Consider the following 23,449-nt stretch of genomic DNA (forward strand, 5'->3'; position numbering starts at 1 on the left):
GCCTGGGCAGAAAAGAGAAATTCGAGGGTTTGATTTCATTCTTCGTTTTTGGACTTGAGAGCTCGGAATTTGGCGATGTTTCGAGGGATTTTCAGAGGAAGCTTTGGGGTAATGATTTCTAATTTATTTTTGGTTATATTACATTTATCTATAGTTGTTTTCTCCATTTAATTTCGGATTTTTGGGGTTGAAATTGGGAAACAATTGGAAGAACTTCTTCAATAAAGATTTCGAGTTTTGAAAGGGGATTTGTGGTCGGATTTGAGTAATTCTTATATGGTTGGACTTGTGAGTGAATGGGTGTTCGTATTTTTGTGATTTTTACCCGATTCCGAGACGTGGGCTCGGGCCGACTTTTTAAGGCAAATTTCGGAATTTTTGTTAAAATATTAATTTCATTAATTAGATGAGTGTATTATAGTTGTATTCATGTTATGCAATTATGTTTGGCTAGATTTGGACCATTCGGAGTCGGATAATTGATAAGAGGGCATTCTTACAGACTGATTGAGCTTGGTTCGAGGTAAGTATCTTGCCTAACCTTGTGTGGGGGACTTCCCCTTAGGATTTGAGTCTTCTATGTTGATTGTAGTCCGTGTAAACGAGGTGACGAGTGCGTGCACGGGCTTATATGTGGGAAGTTGGCCTTTTAGGGTCCTTAGGTCCTTGTATTCATTGAATATGTAGTTGTTCTTGTTATGATTATATATCTTAATTACTAGATTTACATCTACCTGCTTAATTAGAATCAATTGCTTCATGATCCACTATTATTGTTACTTGACTCATATGTGCCTTAATTGAAACTGTTATCTCTTTTATAGCCATGCTATCTTTTCATAACTGCTTATCTTTATTTGGAATTTATATTATTTCATCCTATAATTTGTTCAGTCTTAATCGAGGTTATGATTATTTTTCCGCTGCTTATCCTTAATTGAATCGTTGAATATCCTTTGTAATTTCCTCAACCTTAAAAGAAGTTTAGTCGACTTGTTTTATTAGGCATTATTTGATTCGTGTTAGCTTCCCTGTTGTTGAAGTGTATATTGTGGGATCGTTGCTACACGTAGTTTTCCCTTTTTATTGAGATGTTCTCTTTACGCCTAGCATTCTTTACTATGGTTATTCCTTGTGAATTGGTTCTACCGTTTCTTTGTGAATTAAAGTTCTTGAGTTGATTTATTTGTCGTACTTTGTATTATTGTCATTTTTGCGGTTGTTATTATTGTGATGCACGAGGTTTTTACCATGTAGTTGTTATTATTGTGATGCACGAGGTTTCTGTCGTGCGGTTGTTATTATGGGGTTGCACGAGGTTTCTGCCGTGCTATTATTACCATTGATATTTGCACATGCGGCGTGACAAGGCGGGATATATATATATATGTGGGTTGCGCATGTGGCGAGACAGAGTGGGAATATTATTATGCACGTGTGGCGAGACAAGGCGGGCATTTATGTTACTATTGCACACGTGGCGAGACAAGGTGGGTTGTGTCAGGGGTTGATTTGTGATGATTTGTGACCTGGGGGCATTCTTGTTGTTGATATTTGTATAGTGGTATACGTACTTGTGTGAGCTTTATATTGTGAAAACTGTGAGAAAATATTCTACGTGATGTCCTTCTTTTTCCTTATGCTTAATTGCTGATATGGACTATGGTAGTACACTTGCACAAGCATACACGTAGTTAAGCACTCTTATCGGATGAGAGGTATTTTGGATATTGTTGAGCATAGACGTTCACCCTTGTTTACTTGCCTTCTATGCGAGAATGACTCCATTGGCATGTGAATCGCTAGTGCGGTTATGAGATGTTATGAGGGCACATGATTCCAAGTGTTATATTTCAGGTATTGAGACCCGTAAGTTTTGATTTGTCCGAGGTTCGGTACCTCGTGGGGTTGCTGACTAAAACCTTATGTAAGAGCGGTTGTAGTTATTAAGTTATTATTTTTCCTTGCTGTATTTGTGATTCCGAACATAGGTTGTGTTCCATTCACCTTTCTGTGTCATTTTCATGGTATTCCGTTGATACTTGTTGTTTCCTTCCTTACTGCCATTACTGTACTGTGAGCCATATTGCATAGTCTTTATGTGACATCATATTTCTGTTGTTCATGTACTTATATCTGTTCAGTTTATTAGACCAGTGGGTGTCTTGACTGTTCCTCGCCACTACTCCACCGAGGTTAGTCCTGATACTTACTGGGCACTGTTGTGGTGTGCTCATATTACTCTTCTGCACATTTTTGTGCAGATCCAGGTACTTGTTCGTTAGCTAGCTGTGTGGACTGTTGCTTTGGAGACTCAAGGTAAATATGTTGCTGCTTTCGCAGGCTTCGGAGTCACCTTCAACTTTTTGTTTTGCACTGTTTATTCTTATTTCTGGACAGTTGTTTTTAGAAATTTTGTAGCAAACACTCTGTAGAGCTTATGACTTGTACTACGGGTTTTGGGAATTGTACGAGATCCTATTTAAATAATGTTGTTGTTTTAATTATTGTTAGGCTTACCTAGTCCTTAAGTCTAGGTGCCATCACGATACCTAAATAGAGGGAAAATTGGGTCGTAACAAGTTGGTATCAGAGCTCTAGGTTCATAGGTGCTACGAGTCATAAGCGAGTTTAGTAGAGTCTTGCTGATCAGTACGGAGACATCTGTACTTATCTTCGAGCGGCTACAGAACTATTAGGACAATCTCACTTCTTTCATTCATATTGTGCGAGCTTATTGATCTCGGAGTTTGAACTTTTATCATTCCATTCTCTCACAGATGGTGAGGACACGAGCTACAGTTATTGACAACGCTGCTCCTGGAGCAAGTATCGCTAGAGGCAGAGGCAGAGGCTGACGAGGAGTAAGTACCGCGGCCAGATCATCTACCAGAGCAACAGTTGAGGAGTCGCTAGTAGTTCCAGTTAGGGAGCAGGTACCGGAGGTGCCTGTTATTACCCCCGGACTTCAGGAGACCTTAGCGCAGTTCCTGAGCATGTTTGGTACGTTGGCTCGGGCGGGGTTGATTCCGGTTGCACCAGCTACTTCACAGACCGGGGGAGGAACCCAGACTCTCGCCGCCCACATCCCAGAGTAGCGAGTTCATGTTGTTCAGGTTCCAGGTGTCATGGAGACACAGACTGTTGTTCCAGTTCAGCCCATGGTCAGGGCAGCAACATCTGAGGAAGAGTAGCTTCGACTTGCAAGGTTCAAGAAATATGACCCTCCTACATTCAGTGGTTTGGCTTTAGAGAGTGCACAGGGTTTTTTGGAAGGGTGTCACCTCATTCTCCGTACTATGGGTATTGTGGAGACGAGCGGGGTTGCTTTGCCTATGTTCCAGCTCAGGGGAGCGGCTTATCAGTGGTGGAGGGCATATGAGTTGGGTAACCCAGCCGAGTTAGTTTCACTTACATGGATTCAGTTTTCAGAGATGTTTCTGAGAGAGTTTGTACCTCGGTCCCTTCGAGATGCATGGCGCGCGAAGTTTGAGCAGCTGCACTAGGGCACTATGTCAGTGTCAGAGTATGCCATGAGATTCAGTGATTTGGCCAGGCATGCACCTGTTTTGGTCGCCACAGTTAGAGAGTGTGTCCGTAGATTCATTGAGGGACTCAGGCATGATATTCGATTCAGCATGGCTCGGGAGTTAGAGTTAGATGTTTCGTTTCAGTAGGTGGTAGGGATCCCTCACCGTGTAGAGGGCATGTGGGATCAGGAGAAAGAGGACAGGCGGGGCTATGAGAGAGAGTACATGCGAGATCGGGAGAGAGAGAACAGGGAGGTGAGGAGGCCTCATAGGCCGGAGAGATCTACTGGTCCTTATTTTGGAGGCAGGGTACGACATGATAGAGGTTTCATGGGTCAGTCAGTGCAGTTTGCACTTCAGGCTTCACACAGTGTTTCAGGTGCTCATGGGTCTCAGAGTACCCGTACCGCACAGTTCCCACAGCCATGCCAACAAAGAGGTTGCTTCGAGTGTGGAGACACCAGCCACAGGGTGAGAGATTGTCCTAGACTCCGGATAGGTGTGTCACAGCGAAGTATTTAGGCGAGTAGAGGGCGCCCAAGAGGGGAAGGCCCAACCCGTTGATGTGTTTCATATAGTAGGCTTGAGGCCACTACGCCAGATGATGTCATACATGTATGCTTTTGATTTGTTACAGAGGGGCACCATTCGTATTTTGATTCGTTTCTGCTTATCGGGGCGAGTTCCCCTACTTGTTTTTCCACCTATGGGTGAGTTTATGACTTAGTATTATGTTTAGATGTTTACCCCGTTGGGAGATTCTATGAGTGATAGCCGTGTCTATCATTTTTTTCTATTCATTATTGAAAGTTACGAGACTATAAGTGAATTTATGTTGTCCATTATGGCAGGTTTGATGTGATTCCTGAGTAAATTGGTTATAATTTGTGATTTGATACTCTACCGGGGTGGGAGTTTAGCAAGTATTGAGATTGTATTGGCAGAATTGAGTTAGTGGAAGATTTCCATTGGTATGATGTGTATTCGACTTGTGATTCAGAGTTGAGGGCGAGACCCTCCCCACTCCATGTGATTTGATATGTTTGAGTCGGGCTGCGTGCCGCGGTGGAAGTTATATCAGGACGAGATTCTTGTGATTTGTTCATATACTTTGATTTTCCTATTTAAATTGATTTGTAGTGTGGTACTGTTATAGAGTTGTGCCTGTCGGGCTTGTTTGATGTTTCTCTTATGTGGTTCTCTTTACGTATTCAGTCATTCTCGTTATGTGCTTCTTGAGTCTTAGCTTGTGAGGTGTGTGCCCGGTGGTGTTAGTTGTGACTTGTTGATTCGGGTGTATAGTCAGGAGGTCTTCATGTTTCTTGTATCGTTGTCAGTGTTGTGGAGATTTGAACAGGTTTCTAACGGATATGAGGCTAATTGCCGGTGATGGTTTTGATTACGGGCAGCTATTGTGATCAGAAATGTTATTATGGGCCTATGTGTGGTGTGTCTTGTGGTGTGGTCGTACCTTGTGGGTATAGGCATGAGTTGTTACAGCTAGATGAGATTGATACCGGTTATGGATTTATAGTCGGGTCTTTTGAAGATAAATGGAAGGTGAGAAATTTTGACTCTAAGGCTTATCGGTGTTGGCAGAAGGGATGAATTTCAGTTGGGATGGTGTCGTCAGGCTTATGTGGATTGGGGTGACATGGAGTCGCCCGCGGGTGTATGTTGGATATGCACTTTCAGTGATTCGAAGACTTTGAGGCGATTCTTAGCACGTTCGAGGACGAACATTTGTTTAAGAGGGGAAGGATGTAATGACCCGGCCGGTCGTTTTGAGAATTTAAGTCCCGTCCGGAGGCATAAGGCCCTGAGCAGCTTCGTATTATATGCCTTGACTTGCATGCGTGGTTGAATTCAATTATCGGGTGATTCGAAGTGATTTGGGACACTTAGTCCCTAAATGAGAGCTTAAGTCTTAGAATTTGGACAGTAGTTGGAACTGTATGAAGACGGATCCGGAATGGAATCCCGTCGACTCCGTTAGCTCCGTTGAGTGATTTTGAGCTTAGGAGCTCGCCCGGAATGTGTTTTGGAGGTCTGTAGTAGATTTAGGCTTGAATTGGCGAAAGTTAGATTTTTGGCGATTTCGGCCGATAGTGGAAATTTTGATATCGAGCTCGGAATGGATTTCCGAAAGTGGCTGTAGGTTCTTAGTGTCATTTGTGACATGTGTGCAAAATTTGAGTTCATTCAGACGTGGTTTGATAGGTTTCGACATCGGTTGTAAGAATTTAAAGTTTCAAGTTCTTTAAGTTTGAATTGGAGGGTGATTCGTGATTTTTAGCGTTAGTTGATGTGATTTGAGGTCTCGACTAAGTTCGTATGGTGTTTTAGGATTGGTTGGTATGTTTGGTTGAGGTCCCGGGGGCCTCGGGTGAGTTTCAGGTGCTTAACAGATTAAAAGTTTGATATGTGTTGTTGCTAAGTCTTCGGGCTCCTGGTATTTTCACACCTGCGGTGAAGAGACCGCAAGTGCGGGAGTGCATGTGTGGAGAGGCAAGCGCAGAAGCGGAAAAGTGGAGGAGTTTCAAGGGTCGCAGGTGCAAGGAAAATTCTGCATCTGCGATGCCTGCAAATGCGAAGGTGGAGGCGCATGTGCGAGAAGAGCTGGACTTGGCGGTCTCCGCATGTGCAGAGAATTTGTGCGCATCAGCGGCTCCACAGAAGCGGATTCTGGGATGCAGAAGTGAGAGGATGCGCAGGTGCGGTTGGACATGCGCACCTTCGGTTGCGTAGATGCGTCTAATTATGTCTCACGCCTAGGCAGAAAAGAGAAATTCGAGGGTTTGATTTCATTCATCGTTTTTGGACTTGAGAGCTCGGAATTTGGCGATATTTCTAGGGATTTTTAGTGGAAGCTTTGGGGTAATGATTCCTAATTTGTTTTTGGTTGTATTACATTTATCTATAGTTATTTTCTCCATTTAATTTCGGATTTTTGGTGTTGAAATTGGGAAAAAATTGGAAGAACTTCTTCAATAAAGATTTCGAGTTTTGAAAGGGGATTTATAGTCGCATTTGAGTAATTCTTATATGGTTGGACTCGTGAGTGAATGGATGTTCATATTTTTGTGATTTTTACCCGATTTCGAGACGTGGGCTCGGGCCGACTTTTTAGGGCGAATTTCGAAATTTTTGTTAAAATATTGATCTCATTAATTAGATGAGTCTATTATGGCTGTATTCATGATATGCAATTGTGTTTGGCTAGATTTGGACCATTCATAGTCGGATAATTGATAAAAGGTCATTCTTACGGACTGATTGAGCTTGGTTCGAGGTAAGTATCTTGCCTAACCTTGTGTGGGATACTTCCCCTTAGGATTTTAGTATTCTATGTTGATTGTAGTCCGTGTACACGAGGTGACGAGTGCGTGCACATGCTTATTTGTGGGAAGTTGGCCTTTTAGGGTTCTTAGGTCCTTGTATCCATTGAATATGCAGTTGTTCTTGTTATGATTATATATCTTAATTACTAGATTCACATCAACTTGCTTAATTAGAATCAATTGCTTCATGATCCACTATTATTGTTACTTGACTCATATGTGCCTTAATTGAAATTGTTATCTCTTTTATAACCATGCTATCTTTTCATAAGTGCTTATCTTTATTTGAAATTTTTATTATTTCATCCTATAATTTGTTCAGTCTTAATTGAGGTTATGATTATTTTTCCGCTGCTTATCCTTAATTGAATATCCTTCGTAATTTCCTCAACCTTAAAAGAAGTTTAGATATCCTATATCGTAGTCGACTTATTTTATTTGGCATTATTTGATTCGTGTTAGCTTTCCTATTGTTGAAGTGTATATTGTGGGATTGTTGCTACACGTTAGTTTTCATCTTTTGTTGAGATGTTCTCTTTACGCCTAGCATTCTTTACTGTGGTTATTCCTTGTGAATTGGTTCTACCGTTTCTTTGTGAATTAAAGTTCTTGAGTTGATTTACTTGTCGTACTTTGTATTATTGTCATTGTTGCGGTTGTTATTATTGTGATGCACGAGGTTTCTACCGTGCGGTTGTTATTATTATGATGCACGAGATTTTTGCCGTGCGGTTGTTACTATGGGGTTACACGAGGTTTCTGCCGTGCTATTGTTACCATTGATATTTGCACATGCGGCGTGAGAAGGCGAGATATGTATATATATATATATATATATATATATATATATATGTGTGTGTGTGTGTGTGTGTGTGTGTGTGTATGTGTGTGTATGTTGCGCATGTGGCGAGACAAGGTGAAAATATTATTATGCACATGTGGCGAGATAAGGCGGGCATTTATGTTACTATTGCACTTGTGGTGAGACAAGGTGGGCTGTGTCAGGGGTTGATTTGTGATGATTTGTGGCCTGAGGGCATTATTGTTGTTGATATTTGTATAGTGGTATACGTACCTGTGTGAGCTTTATCTTGTGAAAGCTGTGAGAAAATATTTCACGTGATGTCCGTTCTTTTTCCTTATGCTTAATTGCTGATATGGACTATGGTAGTACACTTGCACAAGCATACATGTAGTTAAGCACTCTTATCGGATAAGAGATGTTCTGGATATTATTGAGCATAGACGCTCACCCTTGTTTACTTGCCTTCTATGTGAGAATGACTCTATTGTCACGTGAATCGTCAGTGCGGTTATGAGATATTTTGAGGGCACATGATGCCAAGTGTTAGAGTTTAGGTATTGAGACCCGTAAGTTGTGATTTGTCCGAGGTTCGGTACCTCGTGGAGTTGCTGACTAAAACCTGATGTAAGAGCAGTTGTAGTTACTAAGTTATTATTTGTCTTTGTTGTATTTGTAATTTCGGACTTAGGTTGTGTTCCATTCACCTTTATGTGCCATTTTCATGATATTCCGCTGATACTTGTTGTTTCCTTCCTTACTGCCATTACTGTACTGTGAGCCATATTGCATAGTCTTTATGTGACATCATATTTCAGTTGTTCATGTACTTATATCTGTTCAGTTTATTAGACCAGTGGGTGTCTTGACTGTTCCTCACCACTACTCCACTGAGGTTAGTCCTGATACTTACTGGGCACCGCTGTGGTGTACTCATGCTACTCTTCTGCACATTTTTGTGCATATCCAGGTACTTGTTTGTTAGCTAGCTGTGTGGACTGTTGCTGTGGAGACTCAAGGTAAACCTGCTGCTGCGTTCACAGGCTTCGGAGTCACCTTCAACTTTTTGTTTTGCACTGTTTATTCTTATTTCTGGACAGTTGTATTTAGAAGTTTTCTAGCAAATACTCTGTAGAGCTTATGACTTGTACTGCCGGTTTTGAAAATTATAAGAGATCCTATTTAAATAATGTTGTTGTTTTAATTATTGTTAGGCTTACCTAGTCCTTAAGACTAGGTGCCATCACGATACCCAAACGGAGGGAAAATTGGGATGTGACAAGTAGATGGGGATGCAGCTGTCTGAGATCCTCCAATATCAAGTCTAGAAATACCAGGAGTTGATGATGATGGAGATAATAATAGAGTGGACGATAATGGAGGCACAAAATATGAACCATCATGCCCGCCCTAGGATGGAATCAATGGTGAGCCATCATGTTAACTAGCAAAGAAACGAGGACTCAAATGTGGCAAATTAGGTGTGGGCATAAAATTAATAGTAGTGGTAACTGAACCACCCTGGGTCATCGTTGAATAATAATGTACTGTGCTAGCCCGGGGGTAGGGGTGGGCATATTTCGGTCCGAACCGAAAAAATCGACCGAACCGAAAATATTTTTATTTCGATTTCGGTTATTTGGTTTTTTCGGTCGGTTTCGGTTTAAAATTTTAAAATTTCAGTTTTTCGGTTCGGTTTTTGGTTATTAGTTTATTTGGTTCGGTTAACCGAAAAACCGAATTATTAGCAAACCAACAAATTTTTGGTTGGTTTTAGTCTAATTTATCGAAATTTTGAAAGAAAACCAACAAATTCGTCAGTCCAATTATTACATAGAGAGAGCCCAATATGATAATGTTCAAACCGAATACCGAACCGAAATAAAATGAACCGAATTTCTTAAACCGAACTGAACCAAACTTATTTCAGTTCGATTTCGATTACTATTTTTACAAAACCAAAAACCAAATAACCGAACCGAATAGACCAAACGCCCACCCCTACCCAGGGGAGGGGGGACTCTAAACACTCGGGTGGTAATGCAGTCGTGGACTGAGAAGGACGAGGAAAACTAGGAGCAGGACTCATCCTAGGCATGTGTGGAGGAATGTGGTCACTCGTGAATGGAAAAATAGTTTTTTTCTTCTTAGATATTTTCAGTTCTTTACCCTTAGAATCCATCTGTGCAAATTAAGTAAAATAAAATATAATAATAAAAAAATCAACAGGTAATAATATAAAGTAATTTTTCTACATATTATAACAATTAAAAAATAACCTATATAAAGTCCAACAAAATATAAAAATAAAATAATAACATAAGAAATCAAACAAGTCATAAAACACACACACAACTCAATCCTCACCGCTTTCTTCATATTGATCATATTCATTTTCATTATCGTTTTTTTTATTTTTATCATATAATTATTCATCCTTACTTGCTTGATTCATATTCATCACTTGAATCTCCATCATCGTTTGCCATGGATGTTCTTTCCTCATAAGCACTTTGATTTGATCTAAGGACTGGTGGCTCGAATTCCTCATAGAGGCCTTCGTTATCCTGCAATTCACCTACTAGTTCATTATCCACCATTGCTTCAACACTTAAAATGTCATTTTGGCACGCTACATCTAATGCATCCTCGACCTCAACGCTACCCACAGGCTTTGTTTTTATCTCTACGCGCCATGTAACCTTCTTCTTGCACAAAGAATAAGGTGCGTAATATACATGTTTCACATTTTGTGCTATGATAAATGGGTCATAGAGTCTATACCTCCATATGGGCTTTATTTCAAGTATTTTATAATGCGGATGCACCTTTGTACCTCTAGTAGGTGTTGGATCATACCATACACACTGAAAGAGTACCAATTTTTTCTTCGGCCAACCAACATTATACTCTATTTTTAATATCTGTTGAAGCACACCATAATAATCAACATCACCATCAGCTTTCACATACATGCTACTATTATTAATTTTTTTGCCTTGGACCATTCATCTGTTTGAAACTTGTACCCATTGACAGAATACTTAGACATCATTCTGACCTTAAAGGTAGGTCCCCAAGCAATGTCACGTAAAACTGGATCATTTACACTATTATTTGGATTATGAACCTAGATCGAACCCAATATATAACAGTTAATTAGAAATTAAAAAGCACGTACAACTGATATTAATTTACATTGGAAGAAACTTTGCTAATACTTATAAAGTATTTAAACCATTCTGCAAACTTAGGATAAACATGTTCATGCCCATATGTACCCACAAATCAACTGTCCGGCATATTTGAAACTTTTTATTAGTTAAAATGATAGATAATTGAGATTGAATATAAGTTGGTAATATAAATGTACACTTATATATAATAATGTTGGACTTCAAGACAATTTAGTAGAACATGTGTTGTAGCTGACTTTAGCTCCATCTCAGTCAAAACTCGTGTTGGACTACGTTTTGGACCGTCTTTTTCAGGTTTATTGAATATGAAAAATGGTGGTGCCAATGGATCGGTATCGCCACCTTCATCATGCCGATCAGGTCTATTTCTTAAACATGGCACGTCATGTTCAAAATAATATGAAAAGAAATAAGATATTTCTCTAGCCAGATATGCCTCACATATCGATCCCTCAATCCATGATCTATTTTTTACTGCCTGCTTACATTTGTCAATCATCCTGCATAGCACGATTTTGAGATGAAATAGTGTTAAACTAAAACACATAAGAATAATTGATTTGAGATAATTACTTCTCGAAGAGATACATCCATCTACATTGAATTGGTCTTCCCAGTCATGCCTCTTGCGCAAGGTGAATGGAAGATGTTCCATGATATCAAAAAAATCAAGCGGAAAAATTTTTGCCAACTTGTTTAAAGTTAAGCGAATGTTACTGTCCATGTAAACTAGATTTTATGCCCTCAATGTGATAGAGCACAACTCCTTGAAAAATAAGCATATCTCTCTGATGGGCTTCCATATTCTTTCAGGACAAACATTGAATGCAATACGCATCAAAGATTCTATGAAAATGTGACAATCGTGGCTTTTCATAGACGTCAATTTCCCTTCTTTCATATCAACACACCTAGATAAGTTTGATGCATACCCATCATACATCCTCAAATTATTAACCCAATCGTAAATCTCTCACAACAATCAATCCTCTCCAATGAAAGACCCAACTCGGAAACTAATTTTTTTGCCGTGTAAAAATCTTTAGGCAAGTCAATCTTGGTCGGATTAAGTTCATTCATAAGGCCAATGATAAAATCCATGCCCGCTTGAGAAATACAATTATCCAATTTAATACTTAATAATTTAACTGCAACAGACAACTTGAAATGCGATGTGCCTTCATAAAGCGGACAACTAGCTTCCTCTAACTGTGTGAAGAAGCTCTTAGCCTCATCATTTGGTTCGGATTAAGCCCCAGGGAACATCTCAAAAGCATCCCTCATCATTTCATTAAATCTAGAATTTTCAACATTAATATTCTCCGCTATGGGACTACCTTCTTCACCGCTTGGCGAGTTTTGAAAATGAACATCATCTACACTAGCATGACTCTCCCCATATATAGTCCACACATAATAATTTTTCATAAACTTCTTCTTATACAAATGAACAGTAATAATATTGGGCCCCAATAACTTAAGACACTTGCATTTCACACATGGACACCTAATCGTCCATTCGGGAAAGAAATCATCAATTGTCTTTGCCTTAGCAATAAAACTAGCAACTTCTTCGATAAATTTATCCCGCAATCCCATACTATTTAGATAATTTCTATTATACATCCATCTACGATGCCCAAATTCCATCTACATATAAAAGATTAGAAGTTGAAATATTTATGTTATTTGCCCTAATCAATATATTTTATTCTTCAAAAGTTTCTTATCTAAATAGTTTAATTATATATTTTAGTGTAATTTGATATTTCAAAGCAATGAATTTATTCAAGCAACCTAAAACTTAATACAATCTCAAACCAATGAATTTATTATATTTAATAAACTTTAACCTTACAATTATTTTATATATTTACTTCACTATTGTTAAAGTTATACTAGCTACATCACATAAATAATATAAAATACAATTGGAGCTCTTTGCAAGATGAATCAAAATTAATGTTATAATTATTCAAAACACTACTTAATACTAATTGAATAACATACATACATTACAATGTAAAAATATAGTCATGATTGAATAGTTTTATTCCTAATTTTATACCATGTATAAATTACAATACAAATTGAAGATTACTCCTATTGAAGAAGAATATAAAAGAATAAATTATTCTTCATTTCAACCATAATTTTTTATTCAAAAGAAGATTACTCCTAATTCTAATTTTTTTATTCATAAGAAGATTAATTTTAATATTACTTAAGGCTCTAAATAATATTTTTTCAATCTTAAAGAATAATTTATTCTTTATTTCAACCCTAATTTCAATTATAATATTTTCATAGTCAAACTAATCTAATTTTAATGACAATACAAACAAAAAGGATAAATATATTAATAATCAAGGCCGGGGAAGGATGAAGAAACAACTTACCTCGTCGGAGAAGATGCTAGTCGTCGGAGAAGACTCACACTGCTAGAGACAAACAGACAATACCTGAAAAAATAAATTAAATGGGGGGTTAAAAATGGGGGTTGCCGCGTGTGACAGGGATGGGGGAGAGAGGGAGAAAGAGTGGTACCGCCAGGTGTGAAGTCGATGGCGACGGTGAATCCTAGACGGCGACGAGGGATTTAGTGGGCGAAGGGAGTGAAGGGGGAAAGAAGAGAAAGAGAGAAAAAAGAAGAAAGGAGTCAGGCTGGGGATATAATTACATTTTCCGTCCAATTCGGTCGGAAATAAATTTAATTGTAAAAAGCACATTTTTTTCCGACTACTTTGGTTGATAGTTTACTGAAAAAATAATTATTTAAATATTTAAAAGTTTTTCGACCATATCGGTCAGTAACTTAAAAAAATTAATTTGAAATTTCCGATGGAATCCGTGAAAAACACTAATGTATTCAAAGGCAATAACTTTGACTTTTGATTACCGACTGAATCGGTCGCAAATAAATTTCTCGGGTTTTTTCGCCAAAACCTTGTGACCAACTATGTCGGAGTATGGTCGAAATATTATTAAAAAATATTTAATATTTTTTCTTTATTTTCCGACCGAAATGGTCGGAATCTGCCGACTACAATTTTCAGTCAGAATTTTTCAGTCGAAAAATAGTCAAATTCTAGTAGTATCATAATAGGCTGAGATTTGCTATATGAATGAATCCTCATAGGTCATGTTATATATTAAAAATTATTTTAGGCCAACATAGATATTCTCTTCATTTTTCTATATAGAAGTTCTTTATATTTGCTACTGGTATAAGAATTTCTAATAGGACTAAAACACTAATAGAGAGCATGAGACTTAAAGTATCCGTATTAATATAATTAAAATATATTTCTTCGTAAATGGTATTACCTATATAAATTTTTTTCTTTCGTTACGTTTTATCGATCTTTCCTAAATTCGCATTGATTTCAAAGGATTTGTCTTTTGAGAGAATTTTTTTCATGTAATTTTAGGTCTACTTCATTTCCTTTTAATATCATCACTCATCATAACTTCGTATTAACGAACCAATGCATCTGAAGGTCGATAATAGAAAATAATTCACCATATGATAAAAAGAAAAAGCTAGTGTACTCAATGTGAAGATGGAAAAAAGATAGAATGAATACATGAGGAGCAAATTCAACTGTAGATTATATCATACGTAGCCAAATTGAATGACATGATAGGACAAATGCATGCCTTAGATAATGAAATACAAAAAACTAGTTTTGCTAATTAAAATGTAAGAAAAATAAAGCTAATAAATCAGGGACAAAATTGTCCAATTGTAGCTTAACATAGTTGTGACATACATATAATACCAAAAAGGGGAGATCTGGAGAATATTTTGTAAGGGTTAGTGAAATTGTATGCATTTTCAGCGTTAAGTCCAAATTCCAGTAATTGATGTCAATGTTATGGGTGTTATGTTTCTTTGGTTCCATAATTATTGAATGCTTTTGAATTATTTGTAATTAATATGCTATATCTCCGCTATAATTTCAACTGCAGCAACCGCCAAACCAATTGAATTTACTTATTTTCTTACGTCAATTTCACCTGAGGGTGGCAAGTGGGCCGGTTCAGGACAGGGACCAGCCCGGGATCGTGGACCAAACGATCTTCTGGGCCTAAACGGGCCTGAACCAGTTAGAACCGGCTAAGTGGGCCTGGTCCGATCTTCTGGGCCGGTTCTTCACTTTAGGACCGCTAGGCCCGGGACTGGACCGGTCTTGGTAGGCCCAAACGGTCCCAATGGTCAAAAATTTTAAAAAAATATTCTACCCGTTTGGGCATTTAAAAAATAGCCATTGGGTTTGTTAAAATAGCCGTTGGCTATTTACAAAATAGCCATTTAACCTCCCTCCCCCACCCCCACCCCCAAACTTTTTATAATTATATTTTTTTCCTATTTTAAAGTTTAAACTATAAATACCCCCTCATTCTTTCATTTTTCTCACAAAATCATCAATCTCTCTCAATCTCTCTATAATTTTCTTCTATAATTGCTACTATTGCTTAATTTATTGTTACAATTTGTGAAAAAATTGTGAAGTTGGTGAATTAAAATCTTCAAGTCTTCAACGATAATTAATTTTCAACAAGTTATTCGTCAATTCGGTAAACTCGTTCCAACTCTTAATTTTTAATATTATAGTTTTGTTTGTTTTATTTATTTTTTATTATTTGATTAATTAAGATGGCTTCTTTAAAAAAACTTTTTGGTAAAAATAAGGAAAAATCCAAGAGTGGCGAATCTAGTGGCCAATTTATTTCTCCTCCACTGCCCCTGGCTCCCCGACCCAAATCCCATATCCGTCCTACACCTGCTATTCTTGATAGTGATAATAGTTTATTACAATTTACTGAGAGTCAATTTTGCCATAATGTTGGAGCTGGTGAACAATTAGACCATGAATTAATGAATGCTCTTTATTCTAATCCGACTATTGATGAAAATGATGATGAGGGAATAGATTTTGATGAAACTCAACCGGATTACGATACACACATTAGTCTTGCTCCTGAAGTTAACCCAACTAGTGATAATCCAATTGATACTCCGTCTGATACTCATGTTACTGCTCCTATTTTTTCTAGACAACGTATTAAACAGACAGAAACATCTATTATTTGGTCATTTTTTACTCAACTAATTCCACAAAGTAAAACTAAGTGTAAAACTTGTGGCAAGGAGTTAACTTTTAACTTATTGCTTATAGAATAATTAATTCACGTCACACATGGCAGTTTATTGCTAGCACAGTTACGGATATTTATAGATATTTTTGCATTAATGATAAAATAATGTCAGTTTCAATGGATAATGCTACTAGTAACACAAATATTGTAGCCTTGCTTACCACTACACTAAGTCCTGCATTTAGTAACATTTTTCATGTTAGATGTATTTATCATATTTACCATTTAATTGTGGGTGATGGTATGAGAATTTTAAATATTGAAATTGAAAAGGTTAAAATGGCTCTTAACTGGCTTTTTTATTCAAACCGTAGAAGTAGACTTAGAGAATATTTTAAAAGATGCGATGAATTTGGCCTAAGAGAAAGAAATGTTCCTAAACCTTGTCCAACTAGATGGAAATACATGTATGAAAGTTTAGTTGTTGCATATGAATATAGAAACCTCATAAACTCAACGTTTAATGCTCATGTAAGTGATGGTGATGAGCACCTTACAAATGCGGATTGGGCTAATGTTAAAATGCTTTGTAGATTTTTTAGAAAAATTTTATATTGCTACAAATAAATTTTCTGGGCAATATTATCCTACTATTTCTAACTGTTTAGTTTATATTGCAGAACTTGCAAATTTGTTTGCTCATTTTTTAGAGGGTGGGAAAATTTATAAACTTCCTATTGATTCTATGAGAAAAAAGATTAAAAAATATTTTTTTCCTATTCCCCTATTTATAGTATTGCTGCTTTGTTAAATCCTTGTATGAAATTAGGAGGTCATCAATTTTGGTATGGAACTGTTTATAAAGGTTTAGCACTTGAAGATGAGGAGTCGTCTAAACTTCCGGAAGCAATAGCCTCAATTAGAATAAATGCTCAAATTATTTATAATGCATATCAAGTTGCGTTACATCATGCTAGACCAAATGTTCCAACTCCTTCTTCTTCTGATTCTCAATCATCTAAAAGAACTGCGAGAGTAAGAGCACTTAGTGCTTGGACAGGGTTTAAGGGTTCTCAAGGTTCTACTAGTAGTGATTTTTCACAACTAAATGAGTTTGAAGTTTATTTATCACAGAAAATTGAAGAAGTGAATCCCGACGGCTCCTTTAATCTTTTGGAATGGTGGAAGGACAAAGAAAAATACTTTCCGGTTCTTTTAAGGACGGCACGAGACATTTTAACTATTCAAGCTTCAACAGTGGCATGAGAGAGCGCTTTCAGTCAAGCAAGACTTCAACTCGGTGATTATAGAGCGTCTATGAGGAATAGCTTGAAAAAATCAGTACTTTTCAGAGATTGGATCCGTTCGAAAAGAGGAAATTTTGGACTTGCTGAATCACAACCAGAGGTAGACGAAGCTTACGAAGAAATGCTAGTTGAACTTGCAGAGGATTCTGCTTCGCTCGAAAGCGGTGATGACCAAGCTTCTTTTCCGCCACCACTAATGAAAATTCTTTCGGATCTTAATGGATTTATGAAGCTTGTAAGAGATACCATGTAACTTGTATGAACAAAAATTAGTATGTATTAAGTAACTTGTATTTTGACACATCTTGATTAGTTTCCTTTTCTTCTCAATGGTAGTATTATCATCTTGTTGTGCTCATTCCATAGGGGGGAGGAAGACTAAGAAAGATATTGCCATATTTTTTTAATGCTATAATAAAATTATAACGTATTGCTTTGAATATCTCTTTACAATATTTTATTCTTTAAATTTGTATTAAAAAAATTAGGTCACAATTCTATAATAAAATTTACAAGGAATTGTCTTAGATATTTTTATTAACATCTTTTTTTCTCTAATTTCTATAAAAAAAAGTATTTGTTGGGTCCATTTAGGCCCACTTGGGCCCACTTAGCCCGCGGTCCGGGACCGTTTAGCCCGGGACCATTAGTTCGTGGGCCCGGTCCCGGGCCGGTTCCTACAAAAAGACTATCAGGACCGGGACCGTTTGGCCCGTTTAAATTGGGACCGGTCCGGGACCGGGACCGTTTGGACCGGCCCCATGTCACCCTTAATTTCAGCCTTCGGTGTAAAAAAAGAGAAAATGTAGATAATAAGCAGAGAAATCGAACCACAGTGATGCAATTCATATAGTGATATTGCTATAAAAACACAAACATAGACTATGATCAACACACTGATTTACATTTAATTGGTACTGTTGCTTTTGCATTATTTCCTTTCATTTTCTAAAAATAATAGAACAAAGATGATCATATCGGTCGAGAAGACTAATTCTTTATGTATCTTCAGGGGCAAACTGTGGTGATCGCCTGTTTTTGGTTCCTCTTTCCCTATCACATTGAAGGCCAAAAGAACGTAATGATCAGTTACTCTATTACTATATCATAAAACTGTGCCATGGGACTATGAATCAGCTTCCTATAATAATTCCAAGACTATGGACCCTTAAAAAAACATATATCAGAAAGTTTTATTAGTTTATATCATTTGCAGAAGCAGAGCAACGTGAACGAAGTGTATCTTTATCGTCACAATCATTCTTAACTTGCCGGGCTTTCTAAGGAATTCAATTGAAAAATAGAACTTGTGTTACCTATCCATAACAGAAGTACGGGTCAGTACGTAGTATAAATTCATTGCTCCCTCTATAATATTTCATCCGCAACATTCAACAAAGATAATAGAAGATATCAGGTTGTGAAAACTAAAATGGCCAGCTTGACATTCAATTGGAAGGTTGCTTTTGGAGCTCTCCTAGTGTTGGAAATGTTTGTTTCTCAAGCCACATCTCGAGACTTGTATGAAGCTTCAATTTTCCAGAAACACAAGCAGTGGATGAGTCTCTTTGGACGGGTTTACAAAGATGATATAGAGAAGGCAAAAAGATTCAAAATATTCAAGGATAATTTTGAGTATATTGAATTTGTCAACAAGGTTGGGACTCGACCTTATATTTTAGGCATTAATGAGTTTGCTGATTTGAGCAATGAAGAATTCAAAGCCAGCCGCAATGGATACAAAATGTATTCACATCAACAATTGTCGAAATCCACATCATTTAAGTATGAAAATGTGACTGCTCCAGCTACTATGGATTGGAGAACGAAAGGTGCTGTTACCGGAATTAAGGACCAAGGACAATGCGGTAAGCTAAAACAAACTAAACATTTTCGTTCATAACATCGATCATTTTAATGAATGTGGATTACTAATATAATGTAATGTAGGATGTTGCTGGGCATTTTCTGCTGTTGCTGCTACAGAAGGAATAAACAAGATCAAGACGGGTAAATTAATCTCTTTATCGGAGCAAGAACTAGTGGATTGTGACACAAGGTCAGATATGGGATGTGAAGGAGGTCTTATGGATGATGCTTTTAAATTCATAATCAAGAACAATGGGCTTACTACTGAATCCAATTACCCATATGAGGGAACTGATGCTACTTGCAAAACTGGTAAAGAGTCCAACCATGCAGCTAAGATCACAGGTTATGAAGACGTTCCAGACAATAGTGAATCCGCTTTGCTAAAAGCAGTTGCCAACCAACCAATATCCGTTGCTATTGATGCTAGCGGTTCAGATTTCCAATTTTATTCAAGCGGTGTTTTCACCGGAAAATGTGGAACTGAGTTAGATCATGGTGTTACAGCGGTTGGTTATGGAAAAATTGGTGATGGAACTAAATATTGGTTAGTGAAAAATTCATGGGGAACAAGTTGGGGTGAGAATGGATACATAAGAATGCAAAGAGATGTTGATGCTGAGGAAGGACTCTGTGGAATTGCTATGCAAGCGTCTTATCCATCTGCTTGAATCGGACCTTAGGGCGAATTTGCTGTTGATTATTATGTAAAGATAATTGATGTTCATCCTTCTTAATTATAATTTATGTGGTGTATCTAGAGTCTATGTATGTTATGGACTAGCAGTTTGTACATTTTAAGTGCTGAACAAAAATTAGTATGTGAACAGATCGGTAATACGAGTCATGTGATTATGTTTTATAGTTGCCTTTTAAACTTCCTTTTCCATATTGCTTTATGGTAGGATAAGGTATTCTTCAGCAATTGACTAACCTTGTCAACTTCCACTCTGGAATATCGCCCAAAATAAACTATAAAATGTGCAAAATGCTTGTTTGAACGATTTACATGCTGTTTATGTTAGCTAACCTAATTGCATTTTAGAAATTCCACTTATAAATTGTATTTCAGCAATGCGGCGAAACTTAAAAATCCCAAAGAATGTGGCTTACGTTTATACCGAATGCGACTTATAGATCGCTATAAATCATCGGACATTTACCTTGTGCGACTTATAACTTGCATTTGCGAAAGATGAATTATAAATTATATTTACAAAATGCAACTTATAAACCGTATTTCTTGAATGCGACTTATGAATCGCATCCCGAATGTGATTTTTCAGATACGAACCATCCAGAATTCTCTCTTTCCGTTTCTGTTTCCATTTCCTCTTTGGTAAAATCATTCTCGCTTTCTACTTCTTATACACAGTTGAAATTCTGTTATTGTTATGCTGTAAATTTGATCTGCATGAGCAAATGATACTCTCCCATTTTTGTTAATTTTACATAATCGTGCTACGTTCCGAAGAATTTGTTAGTTGTTTGAATCCTCCATTTTTTCTTTTTGGTTAATCTTTTATAATGTGTACGGTCAAAACCGATCCTCAGTCATAAAGACCAGTCGAGACGACGACGTTTCGATCGAAGGATATCTACATGATGAGCTCGGTCGAATTTCGAAGTAGGGACATCGAGCTTCGAGCCAATAGACCGATCAACGACAAGACTCGGTATCATTGTCGAGCCCATATCCAAATCGAACTACGAGACAATTCGTAGTTCATCGAAGATGCCTAGACCGACCAACACTCGCCCCGAATATCGATGCCCCAAGGCAGAATCGAGCTCGAACCAAGACCGGGGGCTCGATCTAATACCGAGCTCGAGCCAGTATCAAGCTCGGAGACAAGAGCCGTTACAACCGCACCAAGGGAGAGAATCTTGGCGAGAACTGAGGAAGAGACAAATCATCATGGGTCCTCCACTATATGCATTATTTTATTATGTTGTTATAGATAAAGCAATGACCCTCTATTATAAAAGGGAGCATCCTTGTAAGCTAAAGGGATACGGCAATAAACACATCCTTTTCTCAGATACATTGAGGTTTCTTTGTGCTTGTTTCGTCTCAACTTATTCAATTTACCAGTATTGTTATTTTTGTATCAAAGAAATTTGCGTATCCTTAGAACCATACCTAAATTTAACGTTATCCGATTTTTCGGGTAAACAGTTTGGCGCCCACCGTGGGACTAAGGGTAACAGTGATTGTTTGATATAAATTTACAGTACACTCCAGCTTACAACTTCAAGTCAGCAATGGCCCTATCTATCGATCTTGAAGCCGGCCTTCAAGATGAAACCAACAACTTGGCACCCGGGGCCGGAAGGTTACCTGACGATGGCAACGAGGCTCGAATCGAAGAATCTGAAATTCGAGCCGAAGTACCATTGGATGTCAATTAACAAATAGCTCTGGAGGTGAATCAGCGTTCTGAACCGGAAAGAAGCATTCAGGGCGGTGCTCGACCCGTAGCCCGAGACACCCACAGCATGGGAAAATCGGGGTCAGCTTGCGTATGATTTTCGAAATGCTACAAGCCCAACAAGCAGCGATAGCTCAGTTGCAGAGCCAAACTCATATGCAAAGTAGGCCAAACTCCAATCCATTTCTTCGAGAAGTCACCCCCAGAACGGAGCCCGCCATAGTGAAATCAAACGAGCAAGAATTGGGGACCGCTCCTGAAATTGCTAAATTGCTCGAGGAACTCACAAAACGAGTCGAAGCCAACGACAAGAAAGTGAAAACGTATAATGCTAGGGTCGATCAAATCCCGGGGGCTCCGCCAATGATGAAAGGGCTTGATTTGAAAAAATTCATACAAAAGCCTTTTCCCTCGAGCGTGGCCCAAAAACCAATCCCCAAAAAATTTCGTATGCCCGAAATTCTCAAATATAACGGCACAACCGATCCTAACGAACGTGTCACCTCCTACACATGTGCCATCAAAGGCAACGATTTGGAAGACGATGAGATCGAATCCGTGTTGTTGAAAAAGTTCGGGGAGACCCTCGCAAAGGGAGAAATGATCTGGTATCACAACTTACTACCAAATTCCATCGATTCTTTTGCCATGTTAGCAGATTCGTTCATAAAAGCACATGCTGGTGCCATAAAAGTTGCAACAAGGAAATCAGACCTCTTCAAAGTAAAACAAAGGGGTAACGAAATGCTAAGAGAATTCGTATCCCGATTTCAAATGGAACGTATGGATTTGCCACCGGTCACAGACGATTGGGCCGTACAAGCTTTCACACAAGGGTTGAACGAGCGAAGTTCCACAACATCACGTCGGCTGAAACAAAATTTGATCGAGTACCCAACAATAACTTGGGTAGATGTACACAACCGTTATCAATCGAAAATCAGGGTCGAGGACGATCAATTGGGAGCTCCGTATGGACCTGTGCATCAGAACCATACAACCACTAAAATCCAGAGGGAGATCAACAGAGAACCAAGGTCGAACAGAGACCGATATCAATTGTACGTCACAGATCGGGCAAACAACGGTACAGCACGTGATACAGTTCGGAACAGTCGAAAGACTGATAGAGGGCAAAATTCTCGTGGACTTATGAGCAAGAGCGGCTTTGATAAATATGCCGATCCTATAAATGTCAAAGGTTTGTGCCGATGATCCATCAACCCGGAGAGCAACTTCACTCAGTCCTATCCCCATGGCCGTTCATGAAATGGGGGAATGGACATCGTCGGCTCCCTGCCATCGACCCCAGGTAAAGCCAAATTCATTTTATTTATGACTGACTATTTTTCTAAATGGGTTGGAGCGCAGGCGTTCGAGAAAATAAGGGAGAAAGAAGTTATAGACTTCATTTGGAATCATATCATATGCCGATTCGGGATACCCGCCGAAATAGTATGCGACAATGGGAAGCAATTCATTGGCAGCAAAGTCACAAAATTCTTTGAAGATCACAAAATAAGAAGGATACTATCAACACCGTACCACCCTAGTGGGAACGGACAGGCTGAATCAACAAACAAGACTATTCTTCAAAACTTGAAGAAGAGGTTGAACGACGCTAAGGGAAAATGGAGAGAAATTCTGCTCAAAGTCCTTTGGGCATACCGGACAACATCAAAATCTAGTACGGGGGCGACCCCATTCTCCTTAGTATATGGTTCCGAAGCATTGATACCAGTCGAAGTCGGTGAACCTAGTCCCAGATTTCGATTCATGACGGAAGAATCAAATAACGAGGCTATGAACACCAGCCTTGAATTATCGGACGAAGGACGAGAAACTACCCTCGTCCGATTGGCCGCCCA

General features: G+C 38.3%; 2 protein-coding genes across 2 annotated transcripts; both read left to right on the forward strand.

The window, feature by feature from the left end:
* Window positions 1-13,363: 13,363 nt before the first annotated feature.
* LOC138910324 (uncharacterized) lies at window positions 13,364-17,239 on the forward strand. The gene is made up of 2 exons (XM_070201555.1): window positions 13,364-13,413; window positions 16,768-17,239. The coding sequence occupies exons 1-2, from the start codon at window positions 13,364-13,366 to the stop codon at window positions 17,237-17,239; spliced, it is 522 nt and encodes a 173-aa protein (XP_070057656.1).
* A 1,411-nt stretch (window positions 17,240-18,650) lies between these two features.
* On the forward strand, window positions 18,651-20,011 carry LOC104114491 (senescence-specific cysteine protease SAG39-like). The gene is made up of 2 exons (XM_009624949.4): window positions 18,651-19,148; window positions 19,231-20,011. Exons 1-2 carry the CDS (start codon window positions 18,713-18,715, stop codon window positions 19,818-19,820), a joined length of 1,026 nt encoding a protein of 341 aa, XP_009623244.1. The 5' UTR covers window positions 18,651-18,712; the 3' UTR covers window positions 19,821-20,011.
* Window positions 20,012-23,449: the final 3,438 nt, after the last annotated feature.

The sequence above is a fragment of the Nicotiana tomentosiformis genome, chromosome 4 (assembly GCF_000390325.3).
Source record: "Nicotiana tomentosiformis chromosome 4, ASM39032v3, whole genome shotgun sequence".
NCBI lineage: Eukaryota > Viridiplantae > Streptophyta > Magnoliopsida > Solanales > Solanaceae > Nicotiana > Nicotiana tomentosiformis.